The sequence below is a fragment of the Anabrus simplex genome, chromosome 7 (genome assembly GCF_040414725.1).
Source record: "Anabrus simplex isolate iqAnaSimp1 chromosome 7, ASM4041472v1, whole genome shotgun sequence".
Classification (NCBI taxonomy): domain Eukaryota; kingdom Metazoa; phylum Arthropoda; class Insecta; order Orthoptera; family Tettigoniidae; genus Anabrus; species Anabrus simplex.
The window spans coordinates 305,442,497-305,468,402 of NC_090271.1; the positions used below are offsets into that span (position 1 = coordinate 305,442,497).

Here is a 25,906-nt window from a genome sequence, read left to right on the forward strand (position 1 = left end):
CATTGCTTTCAGTCGCTACATTCCTACTATCGTTTTTGTAATGACCTATGTTGAATTCGGTTAGGAAAACCACCAAGTCAGTCTTTCTGAGAATCCCGTAGCGAAGCACGGGTACATCAGCTAGTTATTAGAATAAGTTTAGAACATTGTGCGTCTATGCCTGCCATCTAGCGGAGAAATTTTGTCGCAGCGTAGTCACAAAGAGGGTTTCATAGAGCAGGCAGTATAGGAGGATCGAGACGGCGGTGTTTGATACAGAATGGTAAATAAGTTTGCGTTATGTTTGGCAATGTACCCAAAAACAAGTGAGACGCAGACGTCGCTAAGCACGATAAGTTCTGATCAGGGGTTGAAGTACTGAAAGGATTAATTCTACCTTTGTTTCATAAACGACGAGCCGAAAACCGCTCACATGGATATATTATAAGTAAAATATACTTTGAGCATTACGTAATATAGTTTGTAATCTGTTAGATTATTTCTGTTCATTAATTGTTATTCTAACCTAATTTATAGGTTATATTGTCATGAATGGTGTAGCTCTTTTACTTTATATTTATACGGATTGTATATGTGCAGTTTTATTTTTGAGCATTGGGTAAACTGGACTATGATACATATATTTGTTTGTTTTCTCTTAATTAGTTTAAAGACTCAATCTAGTAGATCATCAAGGGTAAAGAAATATAGAAAAGTGGTTCTGTATTTAACTTTGTTTCAATTTGTGATATTTTTGCAGTCGTATTATGATCACGTTGACACGGAAACTGAAAAAGGAAACAGATGTGTCTCGCAGCACATCATCAGAGCCAAGCAAGCGAGTTTCAGTTCGGGACAAATTGCTCGTTAAAGAGGTAAATATAACACTTCGCACTATTTAGATGCTGTACCGCCCTTTTCATTAATAGTGCACATGTATCCTTTTATGTATTGATGATGGAAGTTGTGATTCAACTCAAAAATTGTATGAGGTAGGTGGGTGTGAGGTAATATTAGTACTGAGGAATTCCGTGCCATACTGATTTCAAGTATTATACAGTCTTCATTTTAAAGGGATGATCCTTAATTGTTTTGAAAGAGGTGTTATTTTTGTGGAAGGATAATTTAAAAACAGTTCTATCTCAGGTTTCTGAAGTCACAATGCATATGTAGTTATGCATTGTGAATTCTTGATTTAAATAGACTTTCTCGCATAACATAAATTGTAGTTATTTCTTAATGGTGGCATACAACGTTCATGAGTGATATAACATATCTACCATAAATTGTTTTGAAACTTGTCACTGGTTGGAGAGAAATGAGGTAAACCTAGTAGTATCTTGATTAGTTTTTCAAAAATTCTGTGAGTATTTGAGTGTCTTATAATTTATTCTTTACCATCCTGAACACAGACCTATATATTTTTATTAAAGTATGAATTGGAAGAAACGACTGTATTATTCAGCTCAGTACAGCAATTTCTTTTAACTTCATTTGTGTTCTGAGGATGAACGAAAGATGAAGTAGTGGTAATAATAGCATTTTGGATATAATTATGGGGGGTATTGCTTTAAACACTTCAGATTTCAAATCTGGATCAACCAACTTTTATTCGGTCATGTTAACGACTAAACAAGTTTCTGGAAACACCTCAAAAAAGGAACATCTAAGCTGTTCTGCAAGGTTATTTTTGGTGAAACTTTACTAGTGGGGATGCAAAAGAGTAGTTAGGAATCCAACATGGCACAGCTCGCACGTTGTCATAACACGCTTCACAAGGTTGGCAACTTAGTTGCAGTTGTGACAAGACCATTGGTGTAGTTTGGTGAGACCATTGGCTAGTAATAAGAACGGGAGATCAGCACATTTTGTGTTTGATAGTGGACAAAACTATAAGTAATAAACATTGACTTATGCACTATGGAGGGGGAAGGATTATGCTCGCTGCTGCTAGGAGTTTGACTGAGGCCTGTTCCCCAATAACCAGTAGACTATGAAACATATAACATTTATGGGGGAATGGTTCCCTTCCAAAAATGTAGCTCTCTTGGCTGAGTGCTGGAACTTGCAGGCGCATTTCTGGCATGCAAAAATTAATTTCCTTCCCCTCACTTAAACTTCCAGATCTCTCTCACAAACTCCACAATAATTCAGTTATATAATTACAGACATGCCAAGTCTCCCGATTTAAGCGGAAGACTCCCGATTTTTCATCGTTTCTCCCGATCGCCGGGACCAATCTCCTGATTTTCAGAGCAGTATCAGTAATTTTCATATTATTTTAAACTTCCGCGGATTTCCTCGTCCTGTCGATATATGGCTGAGTATGACTGGTCGATAGTAGTTCTAATAATGATACCAGATAGCAGTGCGGGGCACGGTAGCCAGTCATATGCTCCTCTTTGGCCTGTAATACAGTCATTCCCTTTGCAAGCGAGTCAAGCGAGTAACCTAGCCTCAGAAGTAGCACGCCATAGTTGTTTACCCGGGCCAGGACCTGCAGAAGTGCTCATGTTGTGTCTTAATATTTGTTTTGGCCAAAATGTCAGAAAAGAAATATGATGCAGTGTTTAAAAGTGCTTATAGGGAAGATTTTCCATGTTTGAGTCAATCCAGGACCAACGTTCACATTCTGTGCTATATGTAGGTGTGACTTTTCAGTTGCGCATGGTGGGAGGTGCGATATACTCAAGCATATGCAAACGAAAAAACATACGGAGAGTGCCCAGTGTGTAGAAAGAAACAAGAAACTGAACTTTTCATGTAAAAACCAAGATGTAAATCCTATGATGAATGCCACGGCGTTATTTACGTCATTTATTGTAGAACATAACCTACCTGTAAATTGTGCTGATCACGCGAGACCTTTGTTTTGCAAAATGTTTCCTGATTCGGAAATCGCTAAGCGATATGGGTGTGCAAGAACGAAACCAGCGGCTATCGTTACAGAAATGTGCATGGAAGAAAGGGCGAAAATTGTATCACATTTGTAGGAGAATGCATTTTCTGTTGCCACTGATGATAGCAATAAAAGCGGCTTGAAAATATATCCCATTCTTGTAACATTTTTTAGGCCTGAACTCAATGAAATTCAGAGTCATCTATTCTCTGACCCTAAATTAGAACGGGATGCTACTGGAGCTAACATCGCCAATCTTTTGCTCTCAGCTTTTCGGGAATTCCGCATTCCTTTAAAAACTGCCTAGCTCTTGGTGCTGATAATGATCCAGAAATGGTAGGTTTAAAGAATGGTGTGGCAGGATGTTTGAAGCGGGAACATATTAATATAACCATCGTAGGCTGCTCTTGTCACCTAATTAATCTTGCTGCAGAGAAGGATGCGGCGTGCTTGCCCGTAAATGTAGATGAAAGTATAATTGATATATTTTATTATCTGGAAAGGAGTGCAAAGAGGAAAGAAAAGTTCAGAGAATATCAGACTTTATACAACACAGAGATCAGGAAAATTCTGAAGTATGTGCCTACTCGATTCTTATCACTAAGAAGGTGTTTAGATAGGATTTTGCTGCAGTGGGTCCATTTGGTTACTTTATTCAGAAGCAAAATTGTAAGGATTGTCGGATGGAAACTTTGAAGACTTACAAAATTCGTAAGCACATTTTAAGTGCAGATGTGTCTTGTTTGTCTGAAAAGGTGAAGGGTTGTCATAACAGTTCACCACACTCCTCACTTAAAAGGAAAACCCAGTCATCAGTTTCACTATTCACTATTAAAAAAATGAAACTACTGATGACACTAAGAGCATGCATTGTGACGTGAACAACGACTGTTCATGTTCCTTTCATCAAATTTACATAAATCTTTTTGCCTTTTTCTCTCAGTTTTATATCTTTGAGAATACAAACGTAGCTCTTCGGTCAAGTATGCCGCACATCCACTTATTGAGGTCAGTTTTGGAGGAACTATTGAAGAATGTGATGGCAAGGTTTAATAATGTTATTTGTTTTACGTCCCACTAACTACTTTTTTAAGGTCTTCAGAGACGCCGATGGCAAGGTTTGTGAAACCACAAGTTATTAAAAGCTCTTCCTCTCTCCTTGATATAGATTATCATATGCCAGCAAATCAAAAGGATGATTGTGATCTGATGATAGGGAACTCTGTGTTTGTTTTAGTGAACACTTTAAGTCTGAGGAAAAATGCATATTCTTTAATTCTGTTGAAAGTGTTTCTCTTCATCATGTCACTACATGGTACACAAATTTCTGTTCAAAGATGACGTTTTAATTAATGCAGAAGTTGCAAATATTTCTGCTATAAGTAAAGCATCATTTTCTAGCCTTAGATTTTTTCATTAACAAGTTTCCGAACATTCTGACTAGTGAAACGGAACATTTAGATAAGGAAACTGATATTCTGCACTCCCAGTTCTGTAACTTTCAGCTCGAAGAAAGACACCTGGCGAAAGGAAGAATTGATGTTCAATGGGCATTGGTAGGTCAGATGAAATCAGCTGATGGTGAACTTACATATGTCAGACTCTCTAAGGTGATGCTTGCTATTTTATCAATTCTACATAGCACTGCAGAATGGGAAAGGATTTTTAGCAGAGTCACAAAGACAAAAACACAGTTCAAATCCTTGCTGTCTGAACAAACTTTGGGAAAACTTTTAACCTTGAAATCAGTTCAGCAAGGCAAGTGCTTTGAGCAAAATTTTAGTTCCGAGTTTTTGAAGAGGGTTAAGTCAGCTACGGGTGTGTTGAACAACAATTAGTCATAATGTGATCACCATGTTGAAGGATAAGTCACATGCTCCTACAGTTCAGGCATGTCCAGTATTTAGTAGTCACCTGTAAATGATGAAATATATATATATATATAGGCCAAATAGAATTGTTAATGTATTGAATTATAATGAATTAGTACATGTACTGCCATCAGTGATGTGTCGTAATGCGTCGCGATTCGCTGCCAAAATTCTCCTGATTTTTTACATTTGAAAGTTGGCATGTCTGTAATTAACTGGTGACTAATTTAAAAATCAGTGAATTCCACTTGTGTTCTTAATATATTAATGTCACAGATTCTGCAGTTGGATCTGGCACATGCAATGACACGTCATTTTTATTAAACTTCACGGTTTCATTTATTGCTTTAGGCTGTTCGATGTTGCCCAAGACCTCTCCATTTTTACGGATTTGAAACATTAGCTTTAATGTTAGATTATTGAAGGAATTATTTTTGAATTGCTATTTCTAGCCTTGGTAGGTCAGATGAAATCAGCTGATGGTGAACTTACATATGTTCATAATTTTTTAAATGTGTGGTTCATCACAGTGTAATTCTGTCACACTGAATGTACTGAAATATTTTTTCCCCCACAACTTGCTTTACGTCTCATCGACACAGATAGGTCTTATGGCAAGTATAGGCTAGGAGTGGGAAGGAAGTGGCCTTAATTAAGGTACAGCCCCGACATTTGCCTGGTGTGAAAGTGAGAAACCACAAAAAACCAGCTGCCGACAGTGGAGTTTGAACCCACTATCTGCAAGCTGACAGCTTCGTGTCCAAAACTGCATAGCCACTCACTCATTTGTAGTTATTCCTCTGCAAATTTATTCAAAATACTTGTACATTTGCAAATAATGCTCCATTATCACTAGGATCTCTCTAAAAGGCTTGTACTGTTGGGAATATCTGACAGTATCAAGAATATAAGAAGTTTCAGCAGTTCTGGAAGTTTTGAAATATGAGTGCCTCTTGCAAGGAGGAAGTAAGGCATCCATTTCTCAGAGTTCACCATTCTTGCTGTATATGTAACATTTGGTAGAATTACATAAAATATAATTAAATTCAGCACTCTTCCTCTTGCTGTGGTATTATCATTGTTTACTATGAATTGGTATTAGGATCATACACAAGGTTGTCTTTTCATATTTTGTAACACTGCTTTCATTCTTTTCATAGGCAAGTAGGATATTCTAAATGAATTAAAATTGTAGTAGAAAAACTAACAACAACTTGTGCTATAGTAGATAAGCAATGTTCTAAATTTGTATTTGCAATATTTAAAAAATTGATTTTTGTATTTTTAATTTGTCACACATTTAAAAATATTATTTTTCATTTGATGTAGTAAGATTTGATGCTTTTTTTTTTTTTTTTTTTTTTCTACGTGTAGGCCTATACTGGCTGTGTCTCCTGATCAGCTTATTAATGCGTTTCATGCTTCTTTCTCCTTTATCAACAACTAGCAGTTACATGCGGCTTAGTTCACGTGGATTTTGTAATTTGATAAAAGTAATCATTCCTCGGTACTGTACAAAGACATTATCTGAAAATCCCTAAAGTGTAAAAGCTCACTGAAAAATTGAGTTTCATTTACCCCAGAAACTCTTTGTAAACCTCGTTTGTGATATTGCCTTTTGGGGCTAAGATGTCCATTCGACAAAGAACTGTACATGTCAGAAACAGTCTTCTCTCATATTGAAAACAAAACAAAAACAGGTTTCTTTATTTTTAAAGAAGATTCCAAATACCTATTTCCACATCTGTAACATCTTCAGTTTTTGAGATATAAGTATCTCCATAAAAAGAATTTACCCCTTTATCAGTCATTCCCCCTCCTCTATCGAAGTGGATTTTCTGAAAACAAAAAAATACAAGTTTCTTTATTTTTAAAGGAGATGCCAAGTACCAATTTTCATATCTGTAACATCTTCAGTTTTTGAGATATACAGTATCTACCCTCACAAAAAATAATTCAACTCTTTTTTTCACTTCTATTCAACCCCCTTAAGTGTGTTTTCCGAAATAAATACATGTTCCTGTATTTTTAAAGGACTTTCCAAATACCAAGTTTCATGTCTGTAATATGTTAAGCGTTTGACATTTAGGCCTACTGTAGATATACTGGTACTCATTTTAAAAATTCACCTGCTTTTTCATTTTTTTCAGCCCCTTAAGTGCACTTTCCAAAAACAAAAGAAATTCATATTTCTTTATTTTTAACCCTAGACCGGGCGCGCCAATTTCTGTCACACTACCGGGCGCGTGGTTGACTTTGTCAACCAGTTACGTTTTCAGTCATTTACAGGCTTCCAATCGCATAAACATTTCATTTAACGGCATTTTATCTTTTGTTTCAATGTTATTCTCCAAATAAAATTATAAACTTGTATTAGTGATTAATATGAATGTACTTAAAATGGATAATCATGAACACATGAGTTCATTCTGATAGGGACATGAATTCTGCGCCTATTTAAAATGAGTTAAGTAGATACATAATTAAATTAAAATAATGGCCATATTTTAATATTTGCACAATTATACAATATGATCAGATATAATAGCAAAAAATTGACTGGATGAAAAAATAAACTTTGTCGCCATGTCCAAGAAATCTTTTTCTTGTTATATTAGGGATACTTCACCGTAGTGAAACGGATTGGAAAATGTGCTTATCCATTAGAAGACAAGGAAGGAAAGATCGTAGGCACATACAATATAAGAAATCTTAAGAAATATATCATGTGAGTTTGTTGATTAATTCTCATTACTATGTTAATTCACCATGTTTTATGAAGCTGGCATTGCGAACAGGACTTCAGTGAAATTAGCGTGTGTTGTGATATTAAGTGAAGCACGGCAGTGCAATAAACTCCCATGCTTGGAGAAAGTGTATATAATGAAATGTCTACGAGAATTACTTTTGGACACTAAATGAACGTTTGAAACGACCGAAGTGAAAAAGAAATGTATCTCTGTATGTAAATAATACTGTATAATCAAAGTGAAAATGATATTTGATCTATGTTTTATATGTGTAACAATGAACATCCAGATGGATGATACTATGTGTCCAATTTGTAAAGGGCATTTTTATACATATATCTATAGTGTACTTGATTTCAGGTGATCATGTATATATTTCATGAATCAATCGATTCATTTAATCGATTATTTCATGAGAGAGGCGTTCTGTAACCGTACAACAGGGTTACAGATTCCATTCAGTATTATTATTATTATTATTATTATTTACCTGATTCATTGGATTTTATATTCTGTTTTTCATCATTTAGACTGTAATAATTAGGTATCACACATGTATTTAATCATAGGTTAAGTGAATTTTGTTTGTAATTATTCTGTATATTAATTAGTGAGATTTGTTGGTTTCAAATAGTCATGCTGTGGCTTGTAACTCTGGCCAGATGAGCTGGCATAATATTCTGCAATTGAGGCTGTGTTTAACCAAGAATGTATTGAGCAAGTAGGTTTCCCGTGACACATGCAAGGTAGTCATCCGTAGTCCGCGTGGGCACGCTTATACGACACATGATTGATGACATCAGTGCGTGGGCATGTGATTTAGACCAAGTGTCTGTATTCACCAGCTAATGTTATGTATATTGTGTGAAGGAGATGAAGGTATAAGAGTAGTGGTAAGAGTAGCCACACTACACTGTAACGTAAATGTATTCCCAAAATTTCATTTCTTTATGTCCAGTAGTTTTGGCTCGGCGATGATGAATCAGTCAGTCAGGACATATTATTTTATACAGTACTAGCTGATGTACCCGTGCTTCGCTACAGAATTCTCAGAAAGACTGTCTTTGTGGTTTTCCCAACTGAAGTCAATATAGGTCATTATAATGACCTCAGAAGGAATGTTGTGATTAAAAGCAATGCTTTCATATGAAATACTCGATCAAATGAAAAGCCGCACATTTTTTCACTTTTAACGAACAGTCTAAAGTTCCCGAGCTGGAATGACCAGGTTGCAAACAGCCGTGAACACTCAATCAGTGCCTGGAATGCTGTGATGAACAGTGTGTTTACGTACCAGTAGTATCAGAAAATTTATGAACCAGAGGAATGGCATGTTAAAGAAGAGAGAGATTTAACTCTCCAGCTACTTCACACCAATATTCAGGCAGGCTGTTATACTCGCGGCACAGCATTAATCCCATCTGGTAGCAGAAGAGACAAATCGCATCACAACAATAGTCAATGTAATGCTATTGTTGATCAGTTTTATTAGCTTTTGATATTGCAGGCCTTCACATTTATTTTTCTTCCAATTCTGTGATATTAGGGTATCTAATGTAAAGTGAATCCTCCTTTCCTTCATGACTCCCTCTTGTCTTACTTAGGAAAAGGCTAGGAAAGCAACAGATAGGGAATCTGCCACCTGGGCGACTGCCCTAAATGCAGATCAGTATTGATTGATTATTCAAGTGATCATTCCTTTACGGTATTTTTTCATTTTTATAAACATCTTCACAATTTAACCTGACCATGAGTCCTGGCATTTCTTCCACTTACTTGTGCCAGGTTTCTCTCTCTCTTCTCTCCTATCCGACCTCCCTTGGTCAACTCTTGTCCTTTTCTGACCCCGATAGTAATACATGTGGAGGCTTTGGGAGTCCTTCATTTTCACGCCCTTTGTGGCCTTTGTCTTTCTTAGGTCGATACCTTTGTTCTTTGAAGTGTCGGACCCTATCCATTTTTTCTCTCTGATTAGTGTTATACAGAGGATAATCAAAAATTGTATTCTCTATAACTTTCGTTATGTAGTACTTTTCGATAGGACCAATAACATAGGAAATTACAAATTAAATTTTAGGCGCCTTCCCCTAAACTACCATTTCAACCAGGGTGAATAAAATTATTTATAGCGTAGACTGTAGTTCCTTACTTTACATACTGATTTTCATTAAATTCTGTTTGCCCATTTTCTCGTCCTTCGTTGATATGGACTTAGCAACAAAAATCCAAATTCATGAATATCTTTTTTACCATAGCTGGTACGATAAAAATGTATGAGACATAAATGATTGGAAATTTAATACTATATAACTTTAGTTATGTAGTATTTATCCATAGAACAATTAATAACATAAATATTTGGGAATTAAATTGTAGGCCTTCCCCTAAACTACCCTTTCACTCAGCGTGAACAAAATTATGTATGGCCTAGATTGTAGTGACTTATTTCCTGACTTTGCATACTGATTTTCATTAAATTCTCTTCAGCTGTTTTCTCGTGATGTGCGTACATACATACGGAGAGATAGACAGAAATTACGGAAAATTGGCATTTCCTTGTTACTGTGGACACAGCCGATACGGAAATACCATTCTCTTTTCAATTCTGAACAATGTACAGACAAAACTCTTATTTTATATATATAGATTTTGTTCCTAGGAGTCTCCAATACTTCCTTGCATGTAGGTGCAGGCTCCCCAGAATCCGAAGGCCTGCTTGCATCACTCAAGGCGACGGTGGATTGGTTACCACCTGGGGTACAATTTCCTGTTGAGTTTTCCTCCATGCTTTGCAGTTGAAAACTTGTAGTTTGGGGTCGGTGTAGTTTTACATCGACCAAGTTACTTCCAAGGTTGTAAGCCTTGGAGAGAGCCTGATGTTCGACTCGGGATGGCATTTCCTCCATACCCCATGCTTCGGTTCTCCCGCCGGTACTCGGGTCCGAGATCACAATAGAAAAGTTGCCTACAATGACTAGGATAACTGCCAAATCTTGGCTAAATATTTTGAATCTCTTCTTAACTGCGAAGAATCAGAATCAGAATTCACCTTTGAAGAATCCAGACATCCCAACCCAGACTCTTCTCCCCCCAAAAAAGAGGAAATCAAACAGATAATTACATCATTAAAGAACAACAAAGCACCTGGAGAAGATGCGATAATTGCTGAACTCTGGAAGTCTGCAGGTGAAAAGGCGATCGATAAACTGAGATCATTCGCGAGATCTGGGAAACAGAGAGGATCCCAAATGATTGGACAGCAGCCCTGATTCATCCCCTACATAAGAAAGGTGACAAAACAGATGTAAACAACTATCGCGACATCTCCCTTCTCTCAGTAACATACAAAATTCTCTCCAAAGCCCTTCAAACTCGGGCAGAAGAGCAACTTGATTCACAGTTGGGTGAATACCAAGGAGGCTTTTTGAAAAGGACGATCTTGTGCAGAGCAGATCATGAACCTTAAGTCTGTCCTGTCGTACCTAAAATCCAGGAATAAGAATTTTGTAGTTACTTTTGTTGACTTCCAAAAAGCCTACGACTCCATAGATCGACACACTATCCTCCGCATTCTGAAGGAAATGGGCTTAGACAACATATGGAGAGGCTAACGGACACGATTCGGAAAAGGAGGATTAATTTTTATGGCCATATAGCACGCATGAGCACACAGAGGCAGACCAATAGGATCTTTTCCTACTTTCTTAACAAGAAAACCAAGGGACCCTGGTTTATCGAAGTTGAAAAGGACCTTCAAGAAATAGGAATCACACTCGAAGATATCCAGAAACGTGCTCCTCTCCAGAAAAAGCTCCAGGGATATAAGAGTTTCCAAGAAAGGCCAAAGTTGAAAACAGGCAAGAAGTGGACTGATGAAAGAAAGGAGGCTCACAGAACGAGAATGCGTGTGTACTGGGGAAGAATTAAAGCTCAACGATGCAAACGGTTGAAATAACATGGTCCACAGCAGGCCGAAACAAAGAAAGAAAGAAAGAAGATGATTTATAGATTTACAAACTTACTGATATCTTTGTGCTACTACAGTAGCACAGTAGACTAGACTAGAAATGCATTTGGTATTGTTTTGTGGGTTGATGGACACATACATGCCTGAGTTAATGTATGATACCAACCCTGAATGCACTCGCTACATGGTTCCAGGCAGTAGTGGCTTGTGCTGAAATTCAAGAGTATGCCACAATTTTCAAGTAACAAACCTAACAAACAATAATAAAACCTGCAAACACGTAGCTTGTTGTTTAATAATAATAATACTGTTATTGGCTTGACATCCCACTGACTACTTTTGCGGTTTTCGGGAATGCTGAGGTGCTGGAATTTAGTCCCTCCGGAGTTCTTTTACATGCCAGTAAATCTTTGACATGAGGCCGACGTATTTGAGCACCTTCAAATACCACCGAACGGAACCAGGATCGAACCTGCTAAGTTGGGGCCAGAAGGTCCGCGCCTCAACTGTTTGAGCCACTCAGCCTGGCACTTATTGTTTTAAGGGGCCTAACATCTAGGCCATCGGCTCAAACACAAACATGTATAAGTAATGAATAGTAAGTTACTCACTTATTGATAAAGTTCTATACGTCACTGTTTTCTACTGCAGAACTTGTCAATACTTCAGAGGTGAACCTCTCATTGTTGGCAACCATATTCTTCTCACTTCATTGCATGACGCTAAACTGTAGCAAGAAAGGTCTTGTTTTTGTTAAGAGAAGAAAAAAGCATTGTATTGGTTCAGCAGTTGTCATGGATTTTACAACTAATATTATCAACAATATGGTAATTTGAGAGAACTTGTCCTGTAACTTGTTGGTCAGGATGAATTAATGGACCGAGCGAGTTGGCCATGTGGTCGCAGCTCTGAGCTTGCATTTGGGAGCTAGTGGGTTCGAACCCCACTGTCAGCAGCCCTGAAGATGGTTTTCTGTTTTCACTTCAGGCAAATGCTGGGGCTGTACCTTCATAAAGGCCAAAGCCACTTCCTTCCCACTCCTAGCCCTTTTCTATCCATTCACCGCTATAGGACCAATCTGTGTTGGTGCGATGTAAACTTGTAAAAAAAGAAAAGCACAGAAATTAAAACTTTTAATGGTAATTTCATGCCCTCATCCAGAGGTGGCGCAGGTCTTTACAGATACACCTCCGATGGAGGTGAGCTGCATGTTCCTCTTTAACCACACCCAGTCCTCCTCCCAATCTTAAATTTTTGACAGTACTGGGAAACTAACCTAATAGCGCTAACCATTACTCTATTGAGGTGAACTGAAGTAGAGGTACACCTCATTCAATGATCCTGAAGTCTGCTGTCTGGTCTTTGATATGGAACTGATATAGAACTGAAAGCCACAGGCCTGGGCAGCAACATTAAATTCTCTCTCAAGAAAATGACTAGAATGATTCTCAAATTTAGAAGATCCAATAATTTTGTTGCCTCTTTGAGGAGTGATGTGTATTAAAAAGAGAGGAGTAAGCCACATGCAACATTTTGATTGACAGTCTTGTAGCATAAAGTATGATTTATCACCATGCATGTGCATTAGGATGTTTATACATAGTATTTATACTCCTGTATGATATAGTTTCTCTTGAGAATTTCAGCACTTGCAAGGAAAGAAAAATGCATGTGGCTTACTCCTCTCTTTTTAATACACATCACTCCTCAAAGAGGCAACAAAATTATTGGATCTTCTAAATTTGAGAATCATTCTAGTCTTTGATTACTTTTTTTTTTAGTTTGTGACATAAATATTTCATTTCCCTGTCATATAGTTGCTAACCTAATACTCATCACCTTTTTCTTCCAGTATTTAGCTTTTATATATAAATCTTAATGGTGACATTACATTATTATTGGAAGTGAAAGGATATGCAGAAAGTACTACAATAATTCTGGTCTATTTTGAAAATATTTGCATTAAATATCAGTAATATTAATTTCCCTAACTCCCACGTGGTTTTGTACATTTTCACGTACCAAAGTTTATGTTTGCAAACTATTATCATTTGGTCAGTGTAGTATGTTTCTTTGAGAACCTCACATTTATATGGCTTAATAGATTTATATCTCTGGAGTGAGATTATTTGTACACTAGAATAAGACTAGAATTCCATCATGTTTCACTCTTTTAATATGTAATGTATCTCGGTTGTCCTCAGTACATAATATTGTGACTCCCAAAATGGTTTGGGATTTATTGTTATAACCATGGCCAAATTTAACTACTGCAACACGTCTGCGCCCAAATAATTTTGTGCCCCCTTCCTTAAACTTGATAAGAAAAATTGCAACTTTTATATAATGAATAAAGTAATACAGTAGAATGCCTCCGAGGTAAAATATTAAACATTCATACGATTAAATAACAATAATAATCAAACTGCCAAAATCAAAATCATACTGACACCAGAGAGAATAAAGAAGAAGACTCCACGAATACCAAAGTTTGATATGACAAAACTACAGTCATCAGGAATGAAATAGGAATGGGAAGAGGAGACAGCAATGACCTGGGGAGAATTCAAAGGGAAGATAATTAAGAAAGCTAAAAAGAAAATTCCTCTAACCAAAACAGAGACACCCATGGTGGAATGACATGTGAAGAAGTAATTGAGAATAGAAAAGCAACATACAACAATTGGAACAGTGACTAAATGGAAACCAAATTATCAATATACTTAGAGATCAGGAAGCAAATGACAAGAGACATTAGAAAGGTCAAAAGAGAATATCTAAAGGATCAGTTTTGAGGGGCAGAAGAGAACTTTCGTAACCACAATAAGAGAGAGTTCTACAAGATGTTCAAATGCAGGGCCACAGGATATCAACCACAAAACCTTTGCTTCAGAAAACTGGCACTGAACAAGAAAGAAAACTGCAAAACACTAGCAAAACATTTCAAAGAACTCCTGAATTGTTCCGAACCCACAGAGAGATTCCCAAGGATACAACATATCAACAGAAATGAGAAGACAGAAGCACCAGATGAATTATAGATCAAGGCACAAATCATGAAAATGAAGAACGGTAGAGCTGCAGGAGAAGGTGGAATCGTAGCCGAACTACTAAAGGAATTCGGACCGAAAACAATCAGTGAAATCATAAGGATAATACAAGATATTTGGGAAACTGAAACACTGCCTGAAGACTGGAAGAGTTCAGTCATACCCCCTCTTCATAAGAAAGGAGATAGAATGAATGTGGGTAACTACAGAGGAGTATCGCTGTTATCATCTGCATACAAGATTCTATCACAGTGCCTGCTAGATAGAGTACAGTCGCAACTGGAACACACGATAGGAGAATACCAAGCCGGCTTCAGACCTGGTAGATCTTGTGCTGAACAGATACTCAATCTGAAAACAATTCTAAGATATCATGCAATGAGAAGCAAAGAGAACATTTGTACCTTTTTGGACTTTAAGAAGGCTTATGATTCTGTAGACAGACAATCGCTGATACAATAACTAAAGAAGAGAGGCTTGACGAGAAGACGACAAACGTCATCAAACAGACACTAACGGACGCTAAATCCAAAATCAAATTCGTGGGGGAACTATCACATTCATTTGGAATTAGAATGGGAGTAAGACAAGGTGATGGTCTATCACCTATTCTTTTCAACATAATACTGGACAAAGTGATTTTGAATGGAAAAAGGAACTGAAGGCACAGGGACTTCATAAACCCATCAGGTAAGGAAGAAAGAACAACGGAATAGATATCAGTTGTCTAGCATTTGCTGATGATTTAGCAGTACTTGCAGATACCATAGAAACAGCAACAAAACACAATATCTGTCAAACCTGAAAGACGCACCGGAGGAAATTACTAAAAAATTCAGGAATATCAAGAGGATTCACACATTCAAGTACCTCAAAGAGATGATACAGGCCAATGGGATGGAGAAATCAGCTTACGAGCAGAGAAGACAAAAGATGACCAGAGCATTCTGGAAGACTGGGAACATCTAAAATAAATCATGTCTATCACGCAACACCAAAGTGGGACTTTATAACACGGTCATGAAACCTGAAACCCTGTATGCATCTGAAACATTGGTCTTGAATCGAAAAGGTGAACTAGAAAACATCAAGAAAGTAGAGAGAATTGTCAGAAAAATTCTTGGAGCCAAAAAGACACAAGAAGGATACCGGTTGCGAAGTAGACAGGAGACTGAGCAGATATCCAACATAGTACACGACATGATGAAACGTCAACTGAAATTCTGTGGTCACATCAAGAGAATGCCGGGCAGCCGATTTACTAAACAGATCTTGGAATACACCAAAAGCATAAATAACATGAAGTAGACTGCCGAAGTTAGAAAAGACTTGAAGGATGCTGGCATCACAGACTCGGACATACATGACAGATGTATATTCAGGCAAAAAGTACATAAGTGGAAAGTGGGCCTGGAGGTCAAGAAGTTGAAGACTGGAACAACTTTGAAGAAAGGAAGAAAGCACAGTGAGAAGATGAAAGAAGTGTGGCGCCTTGGGAAATCTCACATCATGTAGACGCTTTACGTGGTCCATTAGTGGCCTGTACGAGTAAAGGGAATGAATAATGATAATTCCAACTGAGAGATCAGATGGCTGTCAACTCCGGACAATTCACTACCCCGTCTTTTAAACATTAACATGTAATCACGATGAGAGTGGAAATTCTCATGTTCCGTTACCTGCTGATTTCCATGCTTCCAATATTCATTGAAGCCAGTTGTTGCAAGTTGGGATGTCCCTCCAGAAAGTTTACAAGAAGCATAAAAACCGATCGTGGGCTCCAGGAATAAACCAGATATTCACGTTTCATAATGTCTTGATTTAAAAGCTTTCTTTCAAACAGCACTTTTGTCAGAAATCGCTAATTGTCTGGATATATCCGCATAGAATTACAGACATTGTTCTGATTCTGTTTCACTCCACTTTTTGCATGGTAGTCTCTAGTAACATTATTCATAAAAGTTCCAACAGCAGACCAATGGAAACACAACTAAAAGTGGGCGTACACTTATCAAAGTTTTCTGTGCTGGTACCTGGGAGTTGGCTGTGCGGTTAGGGGCACGCAGCTGTGAACTTGCATTCAGGAGATAGTGTGTTCGAACCCCACTGTCGCCTGCCCTGAAGATGGTTTCCCATTTTCACACCAGACAAATGCTGGGGCTGTACCTTAATTAAGGTCATGGCTGCTTCCTTCACTCTTCCTAGCCCTCTTCTATCCCATCGTCACCGTAAGACCTACCTGTGTTGGTACAACGTAAAACAACTTGTAAAAAAAATTCTGTGCTGGTAGCATCATTTTTATTTATGTCATTGCATAAGAGAAAATTGTTTGAGCTATAGTTTTGATCCTGTGGAAAAACATGCCTAATTTGGTATTTAAGAGAACAGTTCTCTTTCCCTCCTCTTCTTCTCTTCTACTAATCTGCGCCACTTACCGTAATCGTTTTTGACCATCTGTGTTGTGTACGTTACATTTAAAACATTTAATAAAACTTTCATAAAATGAATAAAAATGGCTTTCACTTCCATAGTCTTCTCTGGAACTTGTGGTATTATGGGAAATTAGCGGCCTTCTCGATTCGCTCAACACCCCGCGCTTGTTGATTCGCCGCCCGCTCAACTAACTTGCAGTCTGAAGTCATCTTGATACCCGTATGCAGAACCGAGCGGGTTGTGTTTCAACATTGAGGGGGTATTTATGTTATTACCGACAGCTTTCACATCAGCAGAACAAAAATTCCACTGTTCCTGTTGGGATCTTTCACTTTTGAATACAACGAACCTGCGTGCATTCTAAAAACTCGTTTTCACACTATTAGATCTTTTCATTTTTGCCGCCCCAAAAATTTTCCGCCCTGGTTCCAGGCCCGAATATGGCTCTGGTTATAATGCACATACATTATAGCTCATGCAAATAGTGGAGAACACTTGCATGTGCAGGGGGGAGGAGCGACGCGGTGGAAGGGGACAACACTTGCTGACAAGTGATATGAGGAGTGTGTAAGCGACGATATTTTACAAGCCAAACCATTTGAAACATACAATCTTCCCGTAAGTTGTATCAATGCTGTGAAGAAGACTTCCACAGATTCTTTCAGTAATTACACATACACAATTGCACATTACACACAGTACAGTATGTTAATCACTTGACAGAGGATTATGGATCTTTGAAATTATTTCTAACACATAGGAACATTCCTAGCAAAATGCCCCTCCCAATGTTTCTTCATCTTCTGTAGCTATATCTAACTCGCTGGCACCGTTGATAAATTTTTTATCACCTTTGCTTGCGGTATAGGTATTGCTTTCATCACTGCCCCTATTTGCATCTGTGTCACTTCCCACGTTTATGATCATTTCCTGCGCTTGGTCCAGTGCACTGTCACTTGAAATGTACTGGTCTTCAATTTTTTTTATGTGCTCTTAGCGTTTCTTCCAGTCCTCGTTTGGAATGGAATTCATTCAATTAATGCAGTTAATTTATTCATACGTTTTAATAATGCATCTGTTCTGAATGTCACATATTCAGAAATGCTGTCCTTTACACTTGCTATATCAGCTCAATCGGATTCAGTTCTGGGTGGTATAGAGGAAGACGTAATACGATATGACCATGTTTGGCTAAAATACTGTGTATATAAGTACACTGGACTGGTTTGTTCATTTTGATTTATGAAAATAGCTGTTGCTTTCATCACTGCCACTATATGTGGCATGTCTTCATGGATATGAATTCTCTTTTCTGTTAACCAGGACATCACTTCTCTCCCCGTAGAGATTGAGGTGGAAGCACTAGTTAGCTGCTTGTTGTGGTAAGGAGAGTTACCTTTAACGAGGACAGTATGAGGAAGTAAGTAGATACTCATCTCTCCCTGAGCCACATTTGATAATTTGTGAAGTCCATTCATCATGGTAATCCCCTGTTTTCTGGGTAGATTTAAATCTTGTTTAAGAATTCGGTACAAAACCTTCCTCCCTGCCAGCACGATAATTGTTTTTAAAGTTAAAAAACTTCAAAATGTTCCGTATTGAACTGAGATCACAATGTTAAAATTTGGGTAAAAGTTCCACCTTTTCAATACAATATGTGTTGTTCAAGATTGTTATTTACAACATATTTTATTTAAGGTACTGGTTTCGACACCTGTATATTGTGTTATCATCGGCCTAAAATTGTAACCAAGCAAAAGAGCATACTAAATTGTCTTTACAATGTACATAAATGACACAACACGTTACAGAATTACATGCTAAAGTTAAAATAATATGAAATATGTGGCACTTGTTTTCTTTACAACGCATTATAGCATAATAGTCTTATATGGTTTTTGTGCTATTAACATCACTGGTAATGGAACCAAGATGTGATTAAATATAGGTTAAAAGTTTGATGTACAAATTAAAATCTTGATGAACGTGTTAAAATCGTGTTCTTCTGGTGAATATGAGGAAGAACAGTTGTTGTTAAGCAGGTTCTTCAAATTCTTTGTATTACTGGCACATTATGAGGTGGTAGGATTATACAAGTAGGCCTTAGTTGTTTAGGCCGCTGTTATTCCCAGTCCAATAGGGATTGCAAAGCCTATAAGAAAAAGAGGCCTATTTAGATGGATGTATATTTAAGATGAGAGCCTCCCTGGTTCAAATCCCGGTGAATCCGTGTGAGATTTGTGCTGGACAAAGCGGAGGCGGGACAGGTTTTTCTCCGGGTACTCCGGTTTTCCCTGTCATCTTTCATTCCAGCAACACTCTCCATTATCATTTCATTGCATTTATCACTCATTAATAAATTACCTTGGGAGTGGCGACCCCATTGTAATAAGATTCTATATATGTTTCATTCATTACATCCCTGACCCGGTCAATGACTGGAAAACAGGTTGTAGGTTTTCATTTTTCATATATTTAAGATGGGGTAAGACAAACATGGAATCTGTGTAGTAAGAGATATATGGGGCTTACCTTGTGCAGCGTGTCTTGCAGCTTGTCATGTTGAGAGGAGGAGTAAACTGGAGCGTGTGTGTTAGCACAAACTGGTCGGATGTGTTGGGGAAGGTGGGAGGAGTGAGGGTTAGGAGGGGAAGGCAAAGGTGTTTAAGGCGGGTCAGGAGGGCGGTGAGGTAGGAGTGTAATGTGCAGGAGGGTATTATTCATGGCATGAAGGATCATGGCCTATTTGAAAGCTTGATGCTTTTAAAAAATCTAATTAAAAGTCAAAGAGGATGTTAGCTTTTTCTGAAATTTCATTAAGATTTGAATTAGGGTTGAAAAAGTGGTCCAAGTGAATAAAACATTTTTCTGTAGTATCGAGGAGGGGGCCTTTGGTTATGTTCCTAAGAATTTCCTTATCCTGATCTATAGTACAAAAGTTGTGTTTTGATTCATGAATATGTTGACCCACTGCTAAAAACCTGTTATGTTTGATGGCAGGTTCCATGTATCTAATTTTAAAGTTGTGTCCGGTCTGTCCGATGTATGAGGATTCACATCCATTGCATCTGAAACGGTAGACACCTGACCTTGAGAAGATATTGGTTTTGTTGACTGACTTGGGATTGAGCATAATTTCCACATTCCTGTTGTTATTTCTATAGGAAATCCTGATGTTATGCTTCTTGAAGATATTTACAACATTATATATGCCCTTGTTAAATGTGAAGGTGGAATTAGCAGCCGGTTTAACTTTCTTTTTGTAATGTTGACTTTGACCGATATTTGAATTTGTTGATAATTCGTTCTATGAACGAATTATTGTATCCATTGGGTTTGGCTATGGTGCAGATGATGTTCAATTCTTTATTTAGGTTTTCCTTAGAAAGAGGTATTTATAAAGCTCGGTCAACCATGCTATTATAAGTGGCGCACTTATGTGCATGCAGGTGTGATGAGTCATTCCTAATAGTGGTTATTGTTTGCGTAGATTTTCTGTATATTTCATATGCTAATGAAGATGTCAGTCTCCTTATCGTGAGGTATAGGAAATTTGTTTTGTTAGATTCAGATTCCAAAGTGAATTTGATATGACGATTGATGTTGTTTAAGTTGTTTAGAGTGGAGGTTGCATTAACGGTTCTATCATCTAGGATAACCAAGGTATCACCCACATACCTGGCCCAAAAGCATATGTTCTCGAAGGTATTGTTGTTGTTAATTACCGTATGTTCTAGAAAATCTATACAGGGTGAAGCGTAATTCGCGCACTCGGGCGTCGCAGCGTGACTCCTCACATGCCAGCAATAAAAAAATGTCTCTTACAAAATTTCGTCTTGCGAGTATATCCGGTAGAAAACGGACGTTAAAGAGTAGCAATCTGGCAACACTGTAACCATATGTAGGGTAACTACCACTGTCAGCACGTCGTCGTCGTGGTTCGATCCTGGGTTGAGGCGCATTTTTTATTTGATAATTTCCATCTGACATTACCTACTGTAATACAGTAAGACATTGTTTCTGAGGTCGCATGTATCCTACATTTACAACATAATAATAATAATAATAATAATAATAATAATAATAATAATAATAATAATAATAATTCATTGAGATACGTACTATACAGCATGCGGTTACCAGACGCAGCATGCAATGTTGAAAGGCAGAATTATTGGGACCATGGTGATAACACATACAAATTGTAACCGAGTTTGGACATTATTCGCAGAGCACGTTGCTAGGCCTACTGGTAACGTAAGGCCCTAACGAAATGTAATGGACCTAATCGAGGCAAGAATAATAGTTGGTACTAATCTATTGGGTCCGCCTCTGTGGTGTAGTGGTTAGAGTGATTAGCTGCCACCCCCGGAGGCCCGGGTTCGATTGAAAAGTGGTATGAGGGCTGGAACGGGGTCCACTCAGCCTCGGGAGGTCAACTGAGTAGAGGTGGGTTCGATTCCCACCTCAGCCATCCTGGAAGTGGTTTTCCGTGGTTTCCCACTTCTCCTCCAGGCAAATGCCGGGATGGTACCTAACATAAGGCCACGGCCGCTTCCTTCCCTCTTCCTTGCCTATCTCTTCCAATCTTCCCATCCCTCCACAAGGCCCCTGTTCAGCATAGCAGGTGAGGCCGCCTGGGCGAGGTACTGGTCATTCTCCCCAGTTGTATCCCCGACCAAGAGTCTGAAGCTCCAGGACACTACCCTTGAGGCGGTAGAGGTGGGATCCCTCGCTGTGTCCGAGGGAAAAGCCGACCCTGGAGGGTAAACAGATGATGATGATGATGATGACTAATCTATGGGACCATTGGAGGAGGGTACAAAGAAAACAGGTTTCACATCTATTAGATGAAGTGGTGCGAATAAATTCACGCCCACGACGTGGAAAGGGCGCCTTTCAAAGCTGACCAATGAAAACGATTGTTCGTCCATTTCTAGGATCGTAGTATGTAAGTCCAAATGGTTTCTAGAGGACCCGCTGCAATCGCTGTTGACGATTAAGATGCCACCTGGACTATATTTACGAAATAAAAAACATACGCCTCAACCCAGGATCGACCACTCGACCTTCGCATGCTAACCCAAAACTCTATCCATTGCACCAACTGTACAATACGACTGACTACTGCTGACAGAGGTAGTTACCGTACATATGGTTACAGTGTTGCCAGATTGCTAATCTTCAACGTCGTTTTTCTGCCGGATATACTCGCAAGATGAAATTTTGTAAGAGACATTTTTTTATTGCTGGCATGTGAGGAGTCGCGCTGCGACGCCCGAGTGCGCGAATTACGCTTCACCCTGTATATATATCTCCGCCAAAATCCCCGAGGCCAGCGACCCTATGGCCAAACCGTCCTGTTGATAAATACAGTTGTCAAAGGTGAAAAGATTATTGTTTACCACCAATTTAACCTGGTCATAAAATCTTGGACCTCAAGTTTGCTTAAACTGCTGTATGTGTTTAAGTTATTTAGAATGATGGGGAAAAGTTTTTTAGTATTAATACTGGGGTATTTATTGGTGATATGAAATGAGTGAATGGGATGGTAGGGTTTTATTTGAAATTTATCCAGCTTCTCTATTAGCTCTAAAGTGTCCTTAAACAGATTTGTTTGATAGAAATTTGTAGTTTTTTATAAGAAATTTCTGAATAAATTGAGCTAGTTTATATAGTGGGCTGGGTCTATAATTAATAATGGGGTGGATGGGGACATAGGCCTTGTGGATTTTGGGGAGAGCTTTGGCGGTGGGCAGACTAGGGTTCATATAAGTTAATCGTGTTTTTTCCTATTCTCTGAATAAAAATTATGTGTTCTTAAGTGTTTGTTTCAAAAGATGTTGGATCAGTTGAGTTGGATCTTTTTTAACTACAGAAAGGGAGTTGTCGTTGAAAAAGTTTTTAGTTTTGTCAATGTATTCGGTTTTGTCCATGATGACAGTCGTATTTTCTTTGTCTACCTTTGTAATTATAAGGTTATTGTCTTTGATTTTCTTTTTGAGTTTGATAACGTTATCTCGTTTGACAAAAGATGTTCTGCTAGTGTTACTGTTAGTGGTTACTGTTTTACTTTTGAAAATTTGGATCTTATTTAATTTTCTTTTCACATCCAATCTTACTTCGTTACGAAAAATCTAGGGGTATCTTACTGACAGCTATTTCTGACTCTATGACTAAGTTGGTGACTGCATTAATTTTATTTAAATTTGGCCAGTTGCGCTTTGGACCTTTTGCTAGGATTGCATTTTCCTCTTCTGTTAACTTAGATTTTGACAAGTTGACCACCGGCGGGTGAAATGATAATGTTGTAAATATCTTCAAGAAGCATAACACCAGGATTTCCTATAAAACTAACAACAGGAACTTGGAAATTATGCTCAATTCCAAGTCAGTTAACAAAACCAATATCTTCTCAAGGTGAGGTGTCTACCGTTTTAGATGCAATGGCTGTGAATCATACATCGGACAGACTGGATGCAACTTTAAAATTAGATACATGTAACATGTCCGTGCCATCAAACATAACAGGTTTTCAGCAGTGGGTCAACATATTCGTGAATCAAAACACAACTTTTGTACTATACTGTAGATCAGGATATGGATATAGTAGTTCTTCGTGCCGGTAAATCTACCAACATGAGGCTGACACATTTTAGCACTTTCAAATAGCACCGAACTGAGCCAGGATTGAATCTGCCACGTTGGGGTCAGAAGGCCAGCGCCTCAACCGCCTGCGCCACTCAGTCCCGCAAGAAATCTTGAATAATGGTAGTGTTTATAATCAGGGACTGAGGTATCTTCAGCAGATCATTTTTTTTGTGTCATCAGGAAGTGTGTGTTTGCTTTTAATCAAAGCACATCAATTAAAAAACTTGAAGGATATTACATTTAACACCCATAAAAATGACTATCTTTTAAGTACTAGTATGGAAATACACTCATGTTTATAAAAACCAGAACATTTTGAAAGACTAGAGATAGGAAGTTCATATTCACACGGCATGTGTATTAGTATGTTTGGAAGAAATGATTAGCATTTGAACTATGTCGGCCCTCAGGTTCAAGGTACACATCGATATCTCGGCGCACCACCACTGACTGGTAAAATGTGCCTGCGGCTCTCGTTGTCACTATAAACCGAAGGTGGATCAATGTGACTTGAGCAGACAAGCAAAATGCCTCGCATACGTATGTGAGATCTGTACCGTCAAATGAGTGAGTTTGAAGGAGGATGTATCATTGGCATGAGAGAACTTAATTCATCCATTCAGGAAATTGCTGCTCGTGTGGCATGAAGTGTGTCGGCAGTGGAACGGGTGTGTACAGAATGGTTCACAGAAGGCCGTAGAACACGACGAGGTGGGTCTGGTCGCACCACCCAGACCACCTCCCGAGAAGATCGACACCTCATCCGAATGGCATTGCATGACAGATCTGCGTCCTCCTCGGCTCTGGCAGAACAGTGTAACACATCGTGCACTATCAGGAGTGACAGTCTGTCGCTGTTTATTACAGTCTGGGTTACCAGCGCGTCGTCCACTTCTCTGCCTAACTTTGACTAACGTGCATAATCATGCTAGACTGCAATGGTGTATGAAACTATGTCGCTAGAGACAGGAATGGCAGCAGATAGCGTTTTCAGATGAATCTAGATTCTGTTTGTTCGAAAATGATTGCCACATTTTGGTTCGCCACAGACTGGGGGAGAGGCATCACATTGACTGCATTCGCACAAGACATACAGTGCCAACTCAAGGCCTTATGGTGTAGGGTGCATTTGGGTACAACCACAAATCACAGTTGGTGCATGACCAGTTTGACCTACGTGAATGAGATCCTATGACCCGTAGCGATACCCTTTCTGCACGGCCTCCCAGACGCCATATTTCAGCAGGACAATGCGCGACCACATGTTGCTGCATGAACACGTGCCTTCTTGCTGTCACAGCATGTCAGACTGTTGCCCTGGCCCGCTTGATCACCAGACTTTTCGCCAATCGAAAATGTGTGGGATATGGTGAAACGATGGTTGCGGCCTATAACCCAATGCTAACCACCAAAGATGAACTGTGGAACCAAGTGAATGCAGCATGGATGGCTATACCACAGGATGCCATTCTTACCTTATATGCGTCAATACCATCATGCGAACCTAGGTGACTGAAATGCTAAGTGTTTCTGCAGAACATCCTAATGAACATATCCTGTGAATATGAACTTCCTATCTCTAGTCTTTCAAGGTGTTCTGGTTTTTATGAACATGAGTGTAGATTATCATCGTGAGAAAATGTCTCTAGAAACTCTTAGTATTTTCCATTGATAATATTTAACCCATTAACGCCTGAATTATTTTTTTCTAAATTTTTATTTGTTTTTTACATTATTTTAACTCTAAGTAACACAAACACACTGAAAAAGAAATTTTTAATGTTATTCATCACTCAGTTTTGAAAATATTTGCCGTTACCATATGGCAACGCTAGGCGCTTCTACTACCTACTTATATTGGGTATCACTTTGATTAAAAATTTACACTCTGAATCATCAGCAGGCTACTATTCTACATTATGATTATTATGTTATACTACTAAAATTCAATAACAATTAGAACTTCACATTTGATATATTACACACATCACTTCTTTCTGTGTTTGTAAAACCACACGGTCTAGCCAGTATGAAAAGGAACAAAACAGTCGATGCACAATCCCACTCCACACTTCAAGCACATTGTCCTCACACTGGATTTACAGTTTTCATTAGCGCACCTTTTCCTCTTCTTTCCTTCTGTGTGCTGGACAAGGTGGTCAGTTTTATCAAGTCTTACAGAATCTGATATGCGGCCGCTAAGAGAGGTCCGTGAAACTGCTGGTCTTCCAGCTCCTTTTGGTACATTCTGGTATCTCTGGAGATAGATTGTAGCTATTTCTCTTTTGAAATCCAGCTGAGTAATT

At 38.4% G+C, this 25,906-nt stretch overlaps 1 protein-coding gene across 3 annotated transcripts in view; it reads left to right on the forward strand.

The window, feature by feature from the left end:
• Positions 1 to 301: 301 nt before the first annotated feature.
• Positions 302 to 25,906, forward strand: part of LOC136877134 (NEDD8-conjugating enzyme UBE2F) — a 113,009-nt gene continuing 87,404 nt past the window's right edge. For all 3 annotated transcript variants that reach the window (XR_010860724.2, XM_067150946.2, XM_067150945.2), the window contains exons 1-2: positions 302 to 427; positions 740 to 854. Coding sequence is in view for 2 of the 3 variants with exons in the window: in XM_067150946.2 (XP_067007047.1) it covers positions 747 to 854 (108 nt within the window). In the remaining variant the exon portion in view is untranslated. The remainder of the gene's footprint in view (positions 428 to 739; positions 855 to 25,906) is intronic.